This window comes from Mercenaria mercenaria, chromosome 13 (assembly GCF_021730395.1).
Source record: "Mercenaria mercenaria strain notata chromosome 13, MADL_Memer_1, whole genome shotgun sequence".
NCBI lineage: Eukaryota > Metazoa > Mollusca > Bivalvia > Venerida > Veneridae > Mercenaria > Mercenaria mercenaria.
In genome coordinates this window covers 6,972,118-6,990,925 of record NC_069373.1, presented here as the reverse complement: position 1 = coordinate 6,990,925, position 18,808 = coordinate 6,972,118, and the positions used below count along the sequence as shown (strand labels likewise).

The 18,808-nt window shown below is 34.9% G+C and overlaps 1 protein-coding gene across 14 annotated transcripts in view; it reads left to right on the top strand.

Annotated features, from left to right (window-relative positions):
• The window catches only part of LOC123530547 (uncharacterized), a 139,220-nt gene that overhangs the window by 106,613 nt on the left and 13,799 nt on the right, over positions 1-18,808 (top strand). For all 14 annotated transcript variants that reach the window (XM_053521068.1, XM_053521067.1, XM_053521066.1 and 11 more), the window contains 8 exons: positions 6,981-7,082; positions 9,415-9,510; positions 10,000-10,182; positions 12,672-13,606; positions 14,353-14,479; positions 14,766-14,982; positions 15,906-16,181; positions 16,886-17,153. In XM_053521068.1, coding sequence (XP_053377043.1) covers positions 6,981-7,082; positions 9,415-9,510; positions 10,000-10,182; positions 12,672-13,606; positions 14,353-14,479; positions 14,766-14,982; positions 15,906-16,181; positions 16,886-17,153 — 2,204 coding nt within the window. The remainder of the gene's footprint in view (positions 1-6,980; positions 7,083-9,414; positions 9,511-9,999; positions 10,183-12,671; positions 13,607-14,352; positions 14,480-14,765; positions 14,983-15,905; positions 16,182-16,885; positions 17,154-18,808) is intronic.

Genomic DNA, 18,808 nt, shown 5'->3' with positions numbered 1-18,808 from the left:
ATGTCAACTCAATACTCTATTCACTCAATATAGACTAAAATGCTAGGGACTTCAGACTTTGAAAATCATCTCTGTGGGGGATTGCCTATATTTTCATACTCTAGCCATCATACATTAACTATCACAACAGCAGTCTGTGTCAGCTGTATAAAACTTGGAATCGGTGTTAGTTTGGGATCACTATATTATTCTGCTTGAACCAGTGCTATGTTGCTCATTACTGAGTCTACTGAGTCTGCTTTTGTTTTTCTTTATTGCATTCCTTGCTTCTAAGGGAACTTCTTAAAGATTTTATTATGTCCTTGAATTTTTTAAAAAGAGCAAGAAAATAGACTGAATAAAATCCATGCAGATAAATCCTAACACACAAATCTAATTCCAATTTGTTTTATTTTTAAATTTTGAAAGCCCACTGTTTTTTGTTGGGGAGTAGGGATGGGAGGGGTGGGGGTGCTGTTTTTGCCTCAGTCACAACATTATGGCTGTTGTAATAGAAACTAAGAAATTTATATGCCAGTGAAATTAAATAATTTCACATAAAAAACTATAATATAAACTGAGTTCTGGTCAGTGGGTGTCACATGACTTGGAGTCATCACAGGACACCATGAGAGGGCTGTACACTGCTAGAAGCTGTTAACTTTTGATCCCGGTGATTCAAAGTCATGTGACACCCACTGGCCAGAACTCAGTGCAGTCAACTGATGAAGGCTATGTGAGATAGCCGAATATCCAGGTAAAAAATCCAATTGCTCTGAGTAAACGGATTTCTTCAAAATACGGACAATCCAGAGCAAGAGAATAACCTTCATTGTTGTATATATAAATAAATTCTTACTATAAAGTGAAGATGAAATATAGCTTTAAACTGCATGTTATGTTATTGGGTCTGTCCTGTCTTAATGTATAGAATGTGATGTCATTGTGAAGAGTTTTACAAAACATTTCCCATTAAATTGAATAAAATTGTAGACTTGAATAAATAAAGGTAATTAAAAATGGAATCTTGTTTTAATGTAAGATGGATATAACTATACGTACCTGAAAACCTCAGTGATTAAACAGTTTTACGTTCAAGTGAAATCAATAAATTGACTGAATATATAGCAAAATGTGACACTATTGTTTTCTGTAGACTTCGGTTTTCCAAAGAGTCAAGTTGCGTTAGAATGATAAATTTGATATTAAATTAATATAAATAGTGGTTTCTCCTAGATACACAGTGTCCATACAACATTTAATTATATATTGAGTAATATCGAATTAAAATTTAAATATAGAGGATTTATTAAAGGAAAACGGGTAGCAGATCTAATTTTTTTTAAATTGTTGGATTATAACAAATAAGGTAATTTAAAAAAAATTGATGTAATAGGCTTTGTGTTATCATAAAACTGTTTCATCATAAACTATGGTTTAAACACAACATTCCTTTTCTTATGTATCTATTTCCCAGGTAACAGGCTTTTGATGTTGTCCTTTTTCAGGTTTATTTTACCATTTGAAAGATGTATTTGTTAAAACTAGACAGACTAAATATTTAGTATTTTTACAAACATTATGCATTGAATATATTTTACAAAACTGATGAATTGTTTCTAGTCACAAAAGAATAAAATTGTCAAAGGGTAATAGTTCCTTTATACACTTTGAGTTTAATATGCTTTGAGTTCATCAACATTCATCAATATATTGTCTAAATTTGATTTTTGTCGAGATATGCCACAATGAATCGTTTTGACTTCTTAACTATGCATTTGTTGGAAGACGCCTTGTAAATAATTATTTGCAAACATTTCTCACTATTTAAACTATAATCAAAATGTTTCAAATAAGAAAATAGTATAAGTATAAACTAAAGTAATAAATTAATTATCCCTGATAAATATTGACTGGATAGTATTGGGATTTGTTTGTGAGAGGTGGTGAGTATGCTTGGACTTAATAGTTACACTTTGACATTTTATTGTATTTGAAGTGCTGAATACTTTATTTACTTCTTTCTGAAGTTGTTCACAAATTTCCTTATTCGGTGGGGACTAGGTGAATGTGAGATAAAGTTAAATTAAAGTTGGTTGTTTCCACCAGGGGACCATAGCTGAATGCGAGATAAAAATTAAACAGAAGTTGGTAATTTACGACAAGTTATAACTTAGATCATAGATGAATGCAAGATGAAATTAAACAAAAGTTGGTAATTTCACGACAAATGAAACAAAATTTGGTAATTTCATGACAAGCTATAACTTAGATCATAGATGAATGTGAGATAACATTAAACTGAAGTTGGTAATTTCCAGTTGGTAATACCACAGTCACACATACGGCGCGGATAGCTACATCTAGCCACGGATAGAAATGTAGTAATCCGTATCGACCCGTACCTGTGCCGTACCTTATTGTAGTAACCCGTATCAATCTGTACCAGTCCGTACGGCTCAGGTACGGGTCGATACGGATTACTACGTTTCTATCCGTAGCTAAACGTAGCTATTTGCGCCGTATGTGTGACTGTGGTATAATTTCCAGATAAGTTATAACTTGGCTCATAGCTTAATGCAAGATAAAACTAAACTGAAGTTGGTAATTTCCAGATAAGTTATAACTCGGATCATAGCTGAATGCAAGATAAAATTAAACTGAAGTTGTTAATTTCGAGATAAGTTATATCTTGGATTGTAGCTGAATGTGAGATAAAATTAAACTGAAGTTGGTAATTTCCAGATAAGTTATAACTTGGATCATATTTCTGAATATGAGATAAATTTAAACAAAAGTTGGACCAGACAAGTTAAATCTGCTTCAGTTTTAGAATAGGGATCAGGAAACTGCTTTAATGCCAAAAATGCTCACATTAATGGTCACAGGTCAATTTCAGCAGCTGTGTAGATTTTAGTGTGTTACCATTATGGTGGCCTTTGAAGATGGTGTGTGAGCCACTGAATGGCCATTAATTTTGCTGCATGAACATTTGAATGGGATCATATTTTAGATTACATTGACCTTACCCAAGTTTACAGTTGGTTGTTTTTACATTCTTTCAAATCACACTTTGATATGTTAAAGCCCAATAAGGCTTTAAATTTTATGTTAAAAACAGATGACACATCTGTCCAAATAGATATTATTCATAATTACATGGTTAGGAAGGCACTACTTTTAGTACTGCACATGAATTTATACAGTTAGAGCTATAAAGGGAAGTAATAAAAAACTATGTATTCAATAAAACAGTCTACTATGTTAAACATTATTCAAACCTTTGACAAATATTAATGAAAACGGTTATTGAAAATAGGATTCAACAAGTAACTAATATATTTTTATGTTCATAACAAAAAAATATGGCTGCCTCATTATAAACAAAGGCATTATGAGCCTTTAAAGCTAAGAAATTACCATAAAATCCTTAATTGCATGTCGTATATACATGTCTTAGCAAGAATAAGAAAACCTTTACTGGATTTACAGTGTTTATTTGGCACTGTTAATCACCTGTTTGTCATAAACATGAACAACCTGGAAGATATTTGATTTGATTTCAAGTCATGATGATTTTGATGTTATAAATTGACAGATTGGGTACTCGAGGATACAGTGTACATATTGACAATAGTTGTACACATTGTCCTGTTGTCATTGAGAATCATTTGCATAGTTTGAATTTGTACTATACACACATGATTAAACACTTCTTAGAGAATTATGTTAATGAGACAAGGCACACAAACTCGAGAGATTTTTTTTTGAAATTCATCGTTTACTTTTCATGGGTTATTCTTTTGTTATGAAGTTATACATTTCAGTTTAATTGCATTTTTATATGCCCGAAGGGACTTATTATGTTATGACACCGGTGTCCATCCGTCTGTCTGTTAGCAATTTCGTGTCCGCTCTGTAACTCTTGAACCCCTTGAAGGATTTCAAAGAAACTTGACACAAATGTTCACCACATTGAAATGACGTGCAGAGCACATGTTTTGGATTGCTTGCTTCAAGGTCAGGGTCACACTTAGGGGTCAAAGGTCATATGACTTTGTTACATGTCCGCTCTGTAACTCTTGAACTGCTTGAAGGATTTTAAAGAAATTTGGCACAAATGTTCACCACATCCAGACGACTTGCAGAGCACATGTTTCGGATGGCTTGCTTCAAGGTCAGGGTCACACTTGGGGGTCAAAGGTCATACCTTCGGGCGTATATTGCTCCGCATTGTGGTGCTCTTGTTAACCTTTATTATCCCCCGACGAAAGTCCGAGGGATATAGTTTTGGCGTTGTCCTTCCGTCCGTCTTTCCGTCCGTCCTTCCATCCGTCTGTCCGGAGCCATATCTAGGAAATGGTTGGGAATATTTATATAAAACTTCATATACGTGTTCACCACTATGAGTTTTTGCAGCCCGCCAAGTTTCAGTCAGATTGCCATAGTAACCCCAGAGTTATGGCCCTTAGAAGTTTCTAGTGTTAACTATATAGGGCACTATAAATATGGCAATTTCTGCATCATAACTTTTGATATATTTGACCTAGAACTATGAAACTTAAACAGACTTTAGATCACTATAATGTGGTTATGTACACACAATTTCGTTCGGATTTGTTTTGTAAATTAAGAGTTATTGCCCTTTAATTGTATAAAAATCCACATATTTGTACATAACAAACTTACCATTTGGTAGAATTTCATTAAATTTCTTTCATTCTTTTCCATGAACATTTATTGTAGACATGTGAAGTTGTGTACCCACACCTGGTCACCCCCTTCACCCCCTTACCTTGATCACACCCCCTCCCCCCCCCAAAAAAAAAAATATATATATATATTATCCCTTATTTTAAATTTTTTTCAAACAAAGGTCATATACATGTTCACCACTATGAGGTTATGGGGCCCATCAAGTTTCAGTCAGATTGCCCAAGTAACAACAGAGTTAACTATATAGGGTATATAGATATGGAAATTTCTGCATCATAACTTTTGATATATTTGACCTTGAACTATGAAACTTAAACAGAATTTAGAGTGGTTGTGCACACACAATTTCTTACAGATTTCTTTTGTAACTTCAGAGTTATTGCCCTTTAATTGTCTAAAAATCCACATATTTGTACATACCAAACTTACCATTTGGCAAAATTTCATTAAATTTCTTTCATTCTTTTCCCCTGAACATTTATTATTAACATGTGAAGTTGTTCATCCACACCTGGTCACATCCTCCCCCCCCCCCCCCCCACCCCCAAAATGCCTTATTTTAGATTTTTTTCAAACCTTCCATGAATATTTATCAACATGCAAGTTGTACCATTCCCCCACCTCGCTCCTCCACCCAGTCATGCCTACCACTGGTCATGCATCCACTGCCCCCCCCCCCACCCCCGCACTTTTTTTCAGTTTTCAACATGTTAAGTTGTGACTGCACACACCTTGCCCTCAGCAATGTTCAAGATATCTTACTTGATTGTGTTCTCTTAAGGACATCTGTTCTTTCAAGTTCAAATGTACATGTTAAACAGCAACATCTGGTGCCAGACCACTCAAAGACAATATTTCCTTCCAGATAAACTTCAAGCTCACATTTCAATTAACTGCATTTAATTTTAAAAGCTAAGCTTATTACAGTAAGCATATCCTATTCAAAATAAATTCTTTAGTCAGGATCAAAGTCTCATACATTTATTATGTACTCTTTAATTAAACATTTGTTTTCTGTTAAATTGATTTTGACTAATGAAATTATTTGCTTATTAACATCCTTAACTTTTTGCCGGATATATTTTTTTGCCATTCCTCACCACAAACCCTTTCGGCGGGGGATACCAATCCATCGAATTTGCTTGTTATTTATAGATTTGATAGTGTCTCTATCAAAAGAAAAACATCCACACAATGATTTTTGTGTTTATGATTTATATAATTCATTTGTATCATATTGATTTCTCTTATTATCTACTAATAAAACAGTTGTCATCCTTGAAAAATGTTTGATGGGACCTGTGACTGTATAGATTGGTTGTTGATTGCTTATTGATTCATCCCCAAATAGAATTGAGAACTTTGATCTCTCACTTTGTACTAGAAACAAATGTCTAAAACTATTGATTAACTTTTCAGATTGATTAATGAACGTTTGTGATTTCAGAGTTGATAAAATTTGATTGCTTTGCTTCAGTACTTCTTGAGGTAGACAAATAAGATAGAGGAGATTTAAAATAGAAAATTTATTGTTCGTTGGTTTCAGAGACCATACTTGTAAAGGTTATAGACATATTCATTTTAGAACAATGTCATTTGAAAATGGAAGTACTCTACATGTAATACAAGGATTAGCTTATATTCTAGCATTGTGCAATGTTTGAACACCTCAGGGGCGGGCCTATTTCACAAAAGTTCATAAATTCCTAAAGCTAAGTATGAACTTTTAAAACACATTTCAAAATATATTTATTTCATAGGATATAACTTTTATTAGTTTTGAAAAGGTGTCATCAATTCATTTTATAACACATCTATGGTATTTTTATTTGGCTCAGATCTTAGAACAGCTGGGTAGATAAAATGAATCACACTGTTCTTGAAGTCCCTAACTCCTAAGCCTATGTTGGCTTTATGAAACAGGCCCAAGAATTGTGTAGCAATAATTGGGTGTGTAACTTTTGAACATAAACTTTATGATAAAGGTCTTGGTAAATCCAACTACATGAATATATTTACCCTTAATTTCTAAAATGGATTGGTCCATCATACAATTTGGACAGTATTATTTATCATTTGAAGGGGTGTTTACTGAAATTTTACAGACTGAATAGCAAACAGTGCAGACCATGATTCCGTGCAGGCTGATTTTGGTCTGCACTGGTCGCAAAGGCAGAATCACTTGCCGCCAGCAGGCTAAAGGTTAAATATGGTTGTAAAAATACTTATGTGGGTTTAACTGTACTTTCTAAATGATATGTGTGAATTTTGAAATATATTTGCAGATGATGAGCCAAAATCTCATTTTATTCGAGCGGACAGTTACCAGGTGACTTGGTGGCCTGGAGACAAACCTGAGGATGACATCAACAGTGACAGCACTTCAGGTACTTATCTTGCGCCTGATTGGTTAAAAAATTACTTCATCCTAATACCCAGTGATTGGGCATTCCCCATTGGTTGAAAGTAACCTTGTCCCTACACCAAGATATTAGGCTTTATAGAAATAGACTTTGGTGAAAATGGGTTTATTTAAAATTGGATTTTGGTGCAGAGTACTGATATTTGGTTTAATGCTTATTCGTCTTTTGTTTTGTTATTTATTTTCATGTATATAGCTGTAAAGATAAATCTTGATTGAATTGCTTGAAACCTTATTCAATGGATATGCTGTCCAGCTACTAACTTGATGTGTCACCTGTACAAAACATATTGATGAAACTTCAGTAGAATACAGATTCTATCAGTAGATTTTGTAATTTTGAACAGCTTAAGTGTCCTTTCAACCCAATTTACTCTAGTGGACAGCATATCCACTGAACAATGTTAAGCAAGACTAGCTCATGGTTGAACAGGTCTAAGCCAACGATAGAATGAAAAGTTGATTTGCTTTTGTTTTGGTATGATACCTTGTGTATTTTTGCATCCAAAACTTATTGTTTTACCTATTCCTTATTTACAGCTGATGGTAAATATATCGCACCCCGTTTCTCATGCAGCGTAGTATTAGCTGTAGGTTTCAGGCAATCCATGTATTATATATGTATAACTTAACCCTTTGTATTAATTTTTTTGCATACATGTCAAGGCGCGGCAGATAGAATATTTACGTTGCCAAAAAAGGAAAAGAACTTTCTTTTCAAAGAGGCTTCCTTCTGAAAAAGTAATAATAATGATGTAAGATTGGTGGTGTAGTTGTTACAGTGTCAGCTTCATCCTGCTAGAGTCATCACCACATCGTATGCTGAGCACCAGTACTGGTTTTTCCAGGAAGTGTTCTCGAGAGTGATTCAGATAAGTTTCATGATGTCATCACAATCAAGCTAAAATAGAAAAGTAAAAAAACACAAAGGATATAAAATCTAAAACAGATGATTATATCAAAGCTTGCTTATTTGTTGCTTTACATTGCAATTTGGTTTACCTTTACATTGCAATGTGGTTTACCTGGTTTACCTTTACATTGCAATATGGTTTACCTTTACATTGCAATGTGGCTATGTAAACTAGTGAGAGAGTGCTGCCAATAACAAAGCAAAACACTTGAAGGTGTGTCTTGGCATAAATGGTAAATGGCCACATAAGAACATCTTAAAGGCGTACGCTAGAATTCCCTGTATATGAGATGGGCGAAAATTTTCCCAATAACAGAATTTCTTTAAACTTTGGATATTGAAGGACAATCATCTAAGAAACAAAAATATGCAATAAAAATCATAGGTCACCGGATTCGAAAAAGAGTTATCTGCCCTTGAAAACGTCATTTTTGGGGGAAATGCCATTTTCAAGGGCAGATAACTCTCGTTTGATACCGGTGACCTATGACTTTTATTGCATTTTTTTGTTTAGATGATTGTCCTTCAATATCCAAAGTTTGAAGAAATTCTGTTTTTGGGAACATTTTCACAACAAATTCTAGCATACATCCTTAAATGGAAAGTCAATGATAATTGCCTTGATAAATTAGATCAAAGTTGATATAGTTAATTTTGTGTCAAAGTATGTTGTATATGAAACACTTGTCAGATAGTAACAGTTTAAATTATACCTGAATCGCTCCTCTTGTTTACTAAGTAAATCTGTGAGCCATGCTTTTGATTGAAGTGGTAAATGGGTTCAGTATGAGCTGGGAAATGGGTCGAGTTGGGCTTGTGGAGGGAGTTTAGTTGATTTAACTGGGATCAGAACATATCAAACCTGCTTGATGTTTGTTTTTATTTCTCCAAGTTTGCTTTGTATAGTTTATGTCACTTTCTGTATTTGACCTTACCTTGTTGTTAACAAAGAGAAATTCAGAACATGTGTAAGCTTTAATATTTAATTAACACATTTCTTACGGTAGTGACAATATTTATAGCAGCTGAATATTGCATATCAAACTCTTTCTTCAATTTATTCTTAATCTTCATTCTGTATATATACGTGTATATCTTGTAGAAACCTTCCCAATAGTTCACATTATAAAGTAGGTGCAGTATATATATCTGTATGTCATTAGCCGGGTGAGAAATGTTCAGCGTCATGTTGTCAACAATTTAAACATTCTATACAGTAAATGTTAAAATGGATATCAAATTTTTAGCTATATGTGTCATATGATGTTGTCTTTTATTTAAGGATAGAATCATGTTAATTCAGTACTTACTAGGGAGAATGAAATTACTTTTATATATTTGATAATAATTACATCAATTAATGAGGTACCTGTTGTTTTTGCAGAGGATCATCTGTTGATCACAAACCTCCGTCCAGCTACCACCTACACCATTGTTGTAGAGGCAAGAAAAATGGAGAAGTACAAAGATATAGATGAAGGTAACGAAAATCTTAATCAACATAATTATGAAATCTTCTAAAAATTAGTATTTCTTTAAAGGGTGATATATAGAGATTATTAGTTCAAATACTGCTTGGGCCATCACTACCTCCCGCTGGTTCTCCTAAGGGTAAGGTCGCAAGAAGTTTGCAGTAAACATGAAGCTTTCATCATAAGAGTAGGTTTGGTATTGAAAGATTTGATATAGCTGTAAGAAAATGGTAAATTTTATCATCTGTAGACTTTAAGGCTAGCTGTATCTGTAAGTAAAAGGTCACTTTTATCAACTGTAGACAGTAACAGTTTCTAATAAAATGTTACAGTTAACTGATATCATATTGTTGACCCATTCAAGTAAAAATCAAATTACAGTAATCGTGACAAAAGCTTTTAAGGCTTTTGGTTAATGTAGACTCTGATCTTAAAAGGAGTACATAAATGGTGAGCCCTACTCAGCCCAATATTAACTTATGTTTTAATTCTTACAGAGGCAGAAACAATGGGACGTGAGACAGTGAGTGCCTTTATACTGACAGCAAAATCAGACAACCTTCTTGTGAGAACTGCCCGCCCACCAGACGCACCATCAAACCTCGGCATTATCTCGACTACATGCTCAGCAATCAAAATTGCCTGGGATCCACCTAGGGAACATGGTGTAGATGTACTAGGTATGTTCATTTCTGTCTAGGTATGTTCATTTCTGTCTAGGTATGTTCATTTCTGTCTAGGTATGTTCATTTCTTCCTAGGTATGTTCATTTCTGTCTCCTTTCTTCCTAGGTATGTTCATTTCTGTCTAGGTATGTTCATTTCTGTCTAGGTATGTTCATTTCTGTCTAGGTATGTTCATTTCTGTCTAGGTATGTTCATTTCTTCCTAGGTATGTTCATTTCTTCCTAGGTATGTTCATTTCTGTCTAGGTATGTTCATTTCTGTCTAGGTATGTTCATTTCTGTCTAGGTATGTTCATTTCTTCCTAGGTATGTTCATTTCTGTCTAGGTATGTTCATTTCTGTCTAGGTATGTTCATTTCTGTCTAGGTATGTTCATTTCTGTCTAGGTATGTTCATTTCTGTCCAGGTATGTTCATTTCTTCTAGGTATGTTCATTTCTTCCTAGGTATGTTCATTTCTTCTAGGTATGTTCATTTCTGTCTAGGAAGTTCATCTAGTTTACAGTGATCTATTTCAAATGCAAATGTTTAGACATTCATTTCATGATCTGTATTCATTTTACTTTAGTAAGTCAATTTTAGTCCATATGATTATGAGTTACATTTCTGATTAAGTAATATTACATGTACATTTATGGTATGTTCATTTCTGTCTAGGAAGTACAACTCAGTTTTCACAGTGATCCTATTTCAAATGCAAAATGTTTCAGACATTCATTTCAATGAATCTTTATCATGTTTACTTTTATAAAGTCAGATTATAGTCCGAGTATTGATTAATGAGTTACATTTTCTTGATTAAGTAATAATTTACATGTAACATTTATATGCAGTGTAAATACTCATAATTATGTATACTGAAGTTGTTGTGCTAATTTATATATAGAGGATATTACATGAGTGTCTTTTCATATTGAATTTATTAAACGAGTTGAATAAAATAATAAAATGAGAGGCTCTGCCGAGCATTTTATCAATTTTATTCAACGAGTTTAATAAATTCAATATGAAAAGTCACAAATGTAATATTCTTTTTATCACATGATAGCCTTTCTTGTCGAAACATAAAAAAATTCTATTTTCTTTTACTATATGAATAAGACAATTTGACCAACGTCTCCTATACTATAAATGATGTCGACGTCAAGCTTTATTACACTAGTGTATTATCATTTTTAGCTCAACTATTCATAGAATAGTAGAGCTATTGGACTCGCCCATGCGTCGGCGTCCGCGTCCGCGTCCCGATTTGGTTAAGTTTTTGTATGTAAGCTGGTATCTCAGCAACCACTTGTGGGAATGGATTGAAACTTCACACACTTATTCACTGTGATAAACTGACCTACATTGCACAGGTTCCATAACTCTATTATGCTTTTTTACAAAATTATGCCCCTTTTTCGACTTAGAAATTTTTGGTTAAGGTTTTGTATGTAAGCTGGTATCTCAGTAACCACTTGTGGGAATGGATTGAAACTTCACAAACTTATTTACTGTGATAAACTGACTTACATTGCTCAGGTTCCATAACTCTGTTTTGCTTTTTTGCAAAATTATGCCCCTTTTTTGACTTAGAATTTTTTGGTTAAGGTTTTGTATGTAAGCTGGTATCTCAGTACTCACTAATTGGAATGGATTGAAACTTCACACACTTGTTCACTGTCATGAAATGACATGCACAAAGCAGGTCCCATAACTTTATTTTGCTTTTTTTCAAAATTATGCCCCTTTTTCAACATAGAAATTTTTGGTTAAGTTTTGTATGTAAGCTGGTATCTCAGTATCCACTAATAGGAAAGGATTGAAATTGCACACACTTGTTCACTGTCATGATATGACATGCAATGCAAAGGGTCAATAACTCAACTTCGCATTTTACAAAATTATGCCCCTTTTTTCGACTTAGGAGTTTTTGGTTAAATTCCTATTATGTAAGCTGGTATCTTAGTACCCATTAATGGGAATGGATTGAAACTTCACACACTTGTCCACTGTCCTGAGCTGATAAGCACTATGCAGGTTCCATAACCCTATTTTGCTTTTTTACTAAATTATGTCCCTTTTTCGACTTGTATTCATTCAATGGACAAGGCTGTTGAATAGTCGAGCGTTGCTGTCCTCCGACAGCTCTTTTTATTTAATGGCTTTATTACACTCCCGCGACGACAAACATGTGATAAGCAAGTATATTTTACAAGGGGAGTGGGGGGGGGGGGGGGGGGGGGGGGGGGTTGTGAACTTGACTTCCATGTAAGAGCAGTGGTGCTCAGGTGAGCACTAAAGAGCCATCATGGCCCTCTTTTTGAGATTTTCCACCTTTTCTGTTTAAGCAAGAGTAAGCTGTGTCTAACATTGTACTGTTTAGCATTCATGTTTTATGCCCAGATATTGTATATCCATCTATATTGCCATTTAAATGAAGTGGTATGCACATGCACCTTTTTCACATGAAATCCCTAATTATAGCTATTTCTCTATCAACTAGGCATTAGAGTTGATGCTGTGTCACTGAACACGGGAGATCCTCACCATATATCAGTTGACGTCATTCCTGACGCGACCACTGCTGTTATCCAGGGATTGCGTGAGAAAACAGACTACATGATTCGTATAACAGCAATCACAGATGAGTATTTTGACCGGCTTCCTGATAAACACAGACTCAAAACTGCACGCACCATTCCAAAAGACACAATTTTACCAGCTGACGATTCACCCTGGTTACCAAATTCAAGCATTTTGGCAAAAACTTCTGGTACAGAGCCGCCTGCTGCATTGAAAATTGCAAAGGCATCAACCTCTTCACTAAAACTTGTCTGGACACCGCCAATTGTGTATGGCTCTAATAAGCTGCAAGGGGTTATTGTTAGGTGGGCCGATGTTAAATATAACAAGAGGAAGGAAGATGACGATTTTGTGGTTGCAAGTCATGTAAATCTACTGCCAACAGAGGACACGCTTGTAATTGATGATCTCACTCCTGGAAATCAGTACAAGATTATTGTTGAGGCAGTTGTTAGCGTTAAAACTTCACTAGAAAAAGATGATGATATTGGCTCTGGAATTGAAAAATACAGACGCACAGCACACATCATGTCTCGTCCATTATATGCGCGTACACGTGCACCGACAGAACCACCAGTCCTGTTGGTTACAGGTTACACACAAACTACAGCACAATTATACTGGGAGAAACCGTTACTGATGTCAGTGGTTGGGAAAGATGCCGAGGGTAAACCACGTTACCTACGCAGGTATCTGGAGGGTTACAAGCTAGAAATTAATGGAAAGACATACTGCCATCTTGGACCATCAGCACAAAGTTGTCAGCTCACAAAATGTAGGCCAGGAAAACTGTACCATGTGACCCTTGTTGCCTTGACCTGTACAGAACAAGGCAAGAAGGAGAGAAAACGCAAGGTAAGCCAGTCTCATATATCTGGATCAGTGGCAGGTTACTAGTACCTTTTTATGCCCCTGGCATCTACTGATGCGGGAGGCATATAGTGATTGTCCTGTCCGTCCGCCCATTCATCTGTCCGTACGAGGTTAACCAAATGGGACCGTTTCGTCTAGCATCAATACCCCTAACTAGAATGACTTGATACTAATGCAGATGTAACCTGTGACCGTTCCTCATCTTCAGATATCACCTGACCTCAGTTTGACCTTGACCTTGAACTTGACCTCGTTTTGGACTTGGGTTGCTTTGTATCGACAAGGATGATGCCACGGGGGGCATCAAGCGTTTATTGAACGCAGCTCCTTGTTTTTTTTGGCATGTACATAAATCTGCAATGAAAAAACAGGAAAACAAGTACCAGTATAGATTCTTTTATATCATTTGAACAGGAAATTGATGTGTAACTAAACTTTGCTAGATGTCTTCTCCCTAGATTTAAGAGGCTGTGTTTAAATTCTGCACCAAGAATCTGATAGAATTTGACTTGTAACCTCTTGTTAGGATGCTGTCTGTTCTACCTTTCCACCATCTAGTGCTTTCTGATACCACATTTAAAGTGTTCAAACATTGTTGTTATACATCCACACAATAAAATATTTTCTTTTAATTCATGATGTTAAGTATTAATTGAAGGTTCTGAAGGAGTGATTTGGGACAGATGAAATAAACATTGTATAGTAGCTGTATATTTTTCGTGTTTCAGTACAAAGGTGCTTACAAGAACACAAACCCTCAGGATATGGACTATGGTCTACTTCTAGAAGATGAAGATAACTTGGACGCTTCCCCTTCAGAACCACTGGAAATCACACTGCCAAAGAATATGGATGGTAAGATTTCTGTTATTTTAGCTACTTTCTTGTACAGTGGTGCTTGCTTAAACACTATGAAATTTTCATAATCTGTGTAAATTCAACCACCAATTATGCATATCTTTTGCAGTAATAAAAGTGAATGATGCAAAACAAATAGAAATGTAGTTTACAAAATAATTTGAAGAAAAACTTGAAATGAAAATAGTATTGACTCGGATGATTAGCAAAATTCCACATGATGTGAATTCATCCAATAAAAAGCTTGATTTTTAGTGTACAGGAAATTTGTCATAATTTACAGGCTATATTCATTCCCTTGATGCATTCTTCACCCACAACGAGGACCGTGACAGCAAAACATTTGGTGATGTTCAGTTACAGTGGACAACACAAGGTGGCGAGAAAACGCTACTGAAGCAGTTCAACATTATCTGGTACTCGCATGATGACCGTGTGGTACAAACAAAATATGTCAGCTCTGACTTCAGCAAGTGTCAGATACCAGTCACACGATTGAAGTAAGTTCCAACTAGAATGTGATGTTAATGGTCCATGAAAAAAAAATAGACTGGTTTACCATTGTCTAACCTTGATTTATTCAAAATTGACAGTCATTTTTGGAGATTGTCTTACAGGTTATATAATTTTAACATTTTCAGTAGTACATTATGTAGTTTGTTTCTCCACTTAAGGTAGTTCACGTTTGGATTGAAATTTTTTCTACAATGTAGAATTTGATTGAACTCTGATTTTTCAAAACTTCAGAATATACCTAGAAAATTCAGCAAATAAAAAGGATAGGGTCATGTGCTTGATTTTTGCTAGACTGATTTGAAAAATTCGGACCTCACGCAATTTTTCATAATGGGAGTCTATGGGAAAATAGCAACTTTCATAACATTTTCGCAAATAGAAAAATTTCCACAATGTGGATTTTAATGAAACTTCTCACAGTCGTAAATAAACATGGTCTATAATATAGTGAAATAAAATGTATATGTCTGTGTGCATATTTCTGAGATATTTGGCCATGATTAAAGTGAACCGCCAATTTGAAGCTAATTTTAAGACATTATTTTGAATTATTTAACGTGTCAGATATTTTAATATCATATTTCAACTTTAGAAAGAAAGAGACTGTTACAATTCCATAAATTTATTCACAGGTTGCCTTTAATTCATAAACCGATTTTCATTTCCGTACGCCGAATCCAGGCTTTATTCTACGTTTTCTGGATAAATGACGTTACGCCATCACTTCCGGTTTATCAAAAGTGCAGAACTACCTTAATAACAGTTCTATTTTGTTTCACTGATGTAAAACACTATTTATAAGCTTGAGTATCATTAAAAATGAACATAGAAACTCCCTGAAACTAAATGATTCTGTGGTATATATGCACAGTTTACTGTGTTTACATTTGTAGCTTGAATGTTTCAGGAGTATATATGACATGGTAGTAGAACCAGCTTACTTCACAGATACTTTACCACAGCAACCACAGAACATACAGATCATGATCCCTGGGCCACCTGACCCACCTGAAATCTTCCTAAAATCATCCAGTCCTGATGAATTTGTCATAGAATGGGGTGAACCAAGACTGTACGGAGGGGTCAGGGTTAGAGGTTATCAGGTGTATTTGAATGATAAAAAGGCGGGAAATGAACTAAGCAGTACCCATAGGAAAGCTGTCATACCTTGCAGACCAAACAGGTAAACTGCTGCCAGTTTACAGTTTTACTTTTAAAAAATTCCTTTTGGAAAAATATATTAAATAAAATGTTAAATACGATCATATGAGCCCAATTTGTGTCGTAACCACACCCTCTCATGTTATACCGGTACTGGATTTCCAGGAAGTGGACTCAAGAGTGGTTCCCATAAGCCTGAAGCTTTCATCACAGTTGAGTAGGAATAAATTCCAAAACAAAATTAGTAAAAACCAATTAAAGTAGGAAATTTAAGTATCAATGCAAGTAGATAGAAAATGCAGGAATTTCAATATTTTTCCATATCTTTATAGGAACATGTGTATCTTTTTGATCCGATGATAATTTATAGTAAGCTGCATTATTGCAGCTATGTGTATTTATTTACTTAATTAAAGGTATCAGTTATTTACATGTACATGTATTCTTTCATTATAACGTTACAAGTAATACATGTGACGTCCGTCACATTTTTACTGTCGTCTGTTTCCCGCTATTTTAGTAGTACTATGTATGACGTTATTTCCATTGTTTATTATTATTATTATTCCCTGAAGAAGGCATGTAGCTGAAACATTGGAACTATAGAAAATTTTGAAATTGACAGCATGTTTGGTCTTTATCTACTTCAAAATATTTTTTCATTAAAGTATAATGAACACTTCTTGGTGACTGTATCTTGATAAACATATGCCTGTTTATTTTCAGACATTACAAGGTGAATTTAGTTGCCCTCAGTGCTAACCCAGAATATTCCGATTCTGGTAAATCAAACACACTCTCAATTAATACTTCCCTCCACTCCCCTCGTGAGGGCGAGGCCCTGGATGAGATGACATACACTGATGACCATGACATTCCTGTGAAGGTCACCAAGGTTACAGAGACGTCAATTCATTTAGACTGGAGCAACTTCTTAGAGACTGACGGCATTGGGTGTTACAAGATTCAGTGGAGTAGTGTTGCTCAACCAGCGGTATGTTTGTATTTTAACCGTGCTTTAGGATTTGTGAATTCCTGAAGATTAGCTGCATTTACATGTATTTCTCTGTTACAACCATTTATCATGTAGAACTAATAAAAAACAACAGGATGAAATTTCATTATAATATACAGAAAATTAATAATACATTTTGTTAACTTGATTGCAAGGGAACTCTGTAATATATTTTAGCAATAATATATTTTGTTAACACGATGCACGAGAACATTGAAAAGAAAGTTCTCAGCCACAGCTCTGGAAATGTTAAGTCAGATGAATGTCATTGAACAACATAACAAGTATACAATATTAAGAGGGCTTTATGTCACTTGTGGATCAGAAAAACCATTTGTTGTAACTACATCAGATGTTTCAGATCATATATCAGTTCAACCTGTCTGAGCCATCACCTCTATTAAGCAGCTGATGGCCTTAAGCAGCCAATCAACTTACTTTTAGAATTGACTTTCTGTTTTAATTTCAACCTCTCTGAAGCAGCCAATCGACTTACTTTTAGAATTGACTTTCTGTTCTAATTTCAACCTCTCTTAAGCAGCCAGTCGACTTACTTTTAGAATTGACTTTCTGTTCTAATTTCAACCTCTTAAGCAGCCAGTCGACTTACTTTTAGAATTGACTTTCTGTTCTAATTTCAACCTCTCTTAAGCAGCCAGTCGACTTACTTTAAGAATTGGCTTTCTGCTCTAATTTCAACCTCTCTTAAGCAGCCAGTCGACTTACTTTTAGAATTGACTTTCTGTTCTAATTTCAACCTCTCTTAAGCAGCCAGTGTTGACTTACTTTAAGAATTGGCTTTTGCTCTAATTTCAACCTCTCTTAAGCAGCCAGTCGACTTACTTTTAGAATTGACTTTCTGTTCTAATTTCAACCTCTCTTAAGCAGCCAGTCGACTTACTTTAAATTGGCTTTCTGTTCTAATTTCAACCTCTCTTAAGCAGCCAGTCGACTTACTTTTAGAATTGCTTTCTGTTCTAATTTCAACCTCTCTTAGAGCAGTCGACTTATTAGATTGCTTCTGTTCTAATTTCAACCTCTCTTAAGAGCAGTGCTTATTGAATTGACTTTCTGTTCTAATTTCAACCTCTCTTAAGCAGCCAGTCACTTACTTTTAGAATTGGCTTTCTGTTCTAATTTCAACCTCTCTTAAGCAGCCAGTCGACTTTACTTTAAGAATTGGCTTCTATTCTAATTTCAACTCCTTAAGCAGCAGTCGACTTACTTAGACTGGTAACAATAAATCTACTTAGAATTGGCTTTCTGTTCTAATTTCAACCTCTCTTAAGCAGCCAGTCGACTTACTTTAAGAATTGGCTTTCTGTTCTAATTTCAACCTCTCTTAAGCAGCCAGTCGACTTACTTTTAGAATTGACTTTCTATTCTAATTTCAACCTCTCTTAAGCAGCCAGTCGACTTACTTTAAGAATTGGCTTTCTGCTCTAATTTCAACCTCTCTTAAGCAGCCAGTCGACTTACTTTTAGAATTGGCTTTCTGCTCTAATTTCAACCTCTCTTAAGCAGCCAGTCGACTTACTTTTAGAATTGACTTTCTGTTCTAATTTCAACCTCTCTTAAGCAGCCAGTCAACTTACTTTTAGAATTGACTTTGTGTTCTAATTTCAACCTCTCTT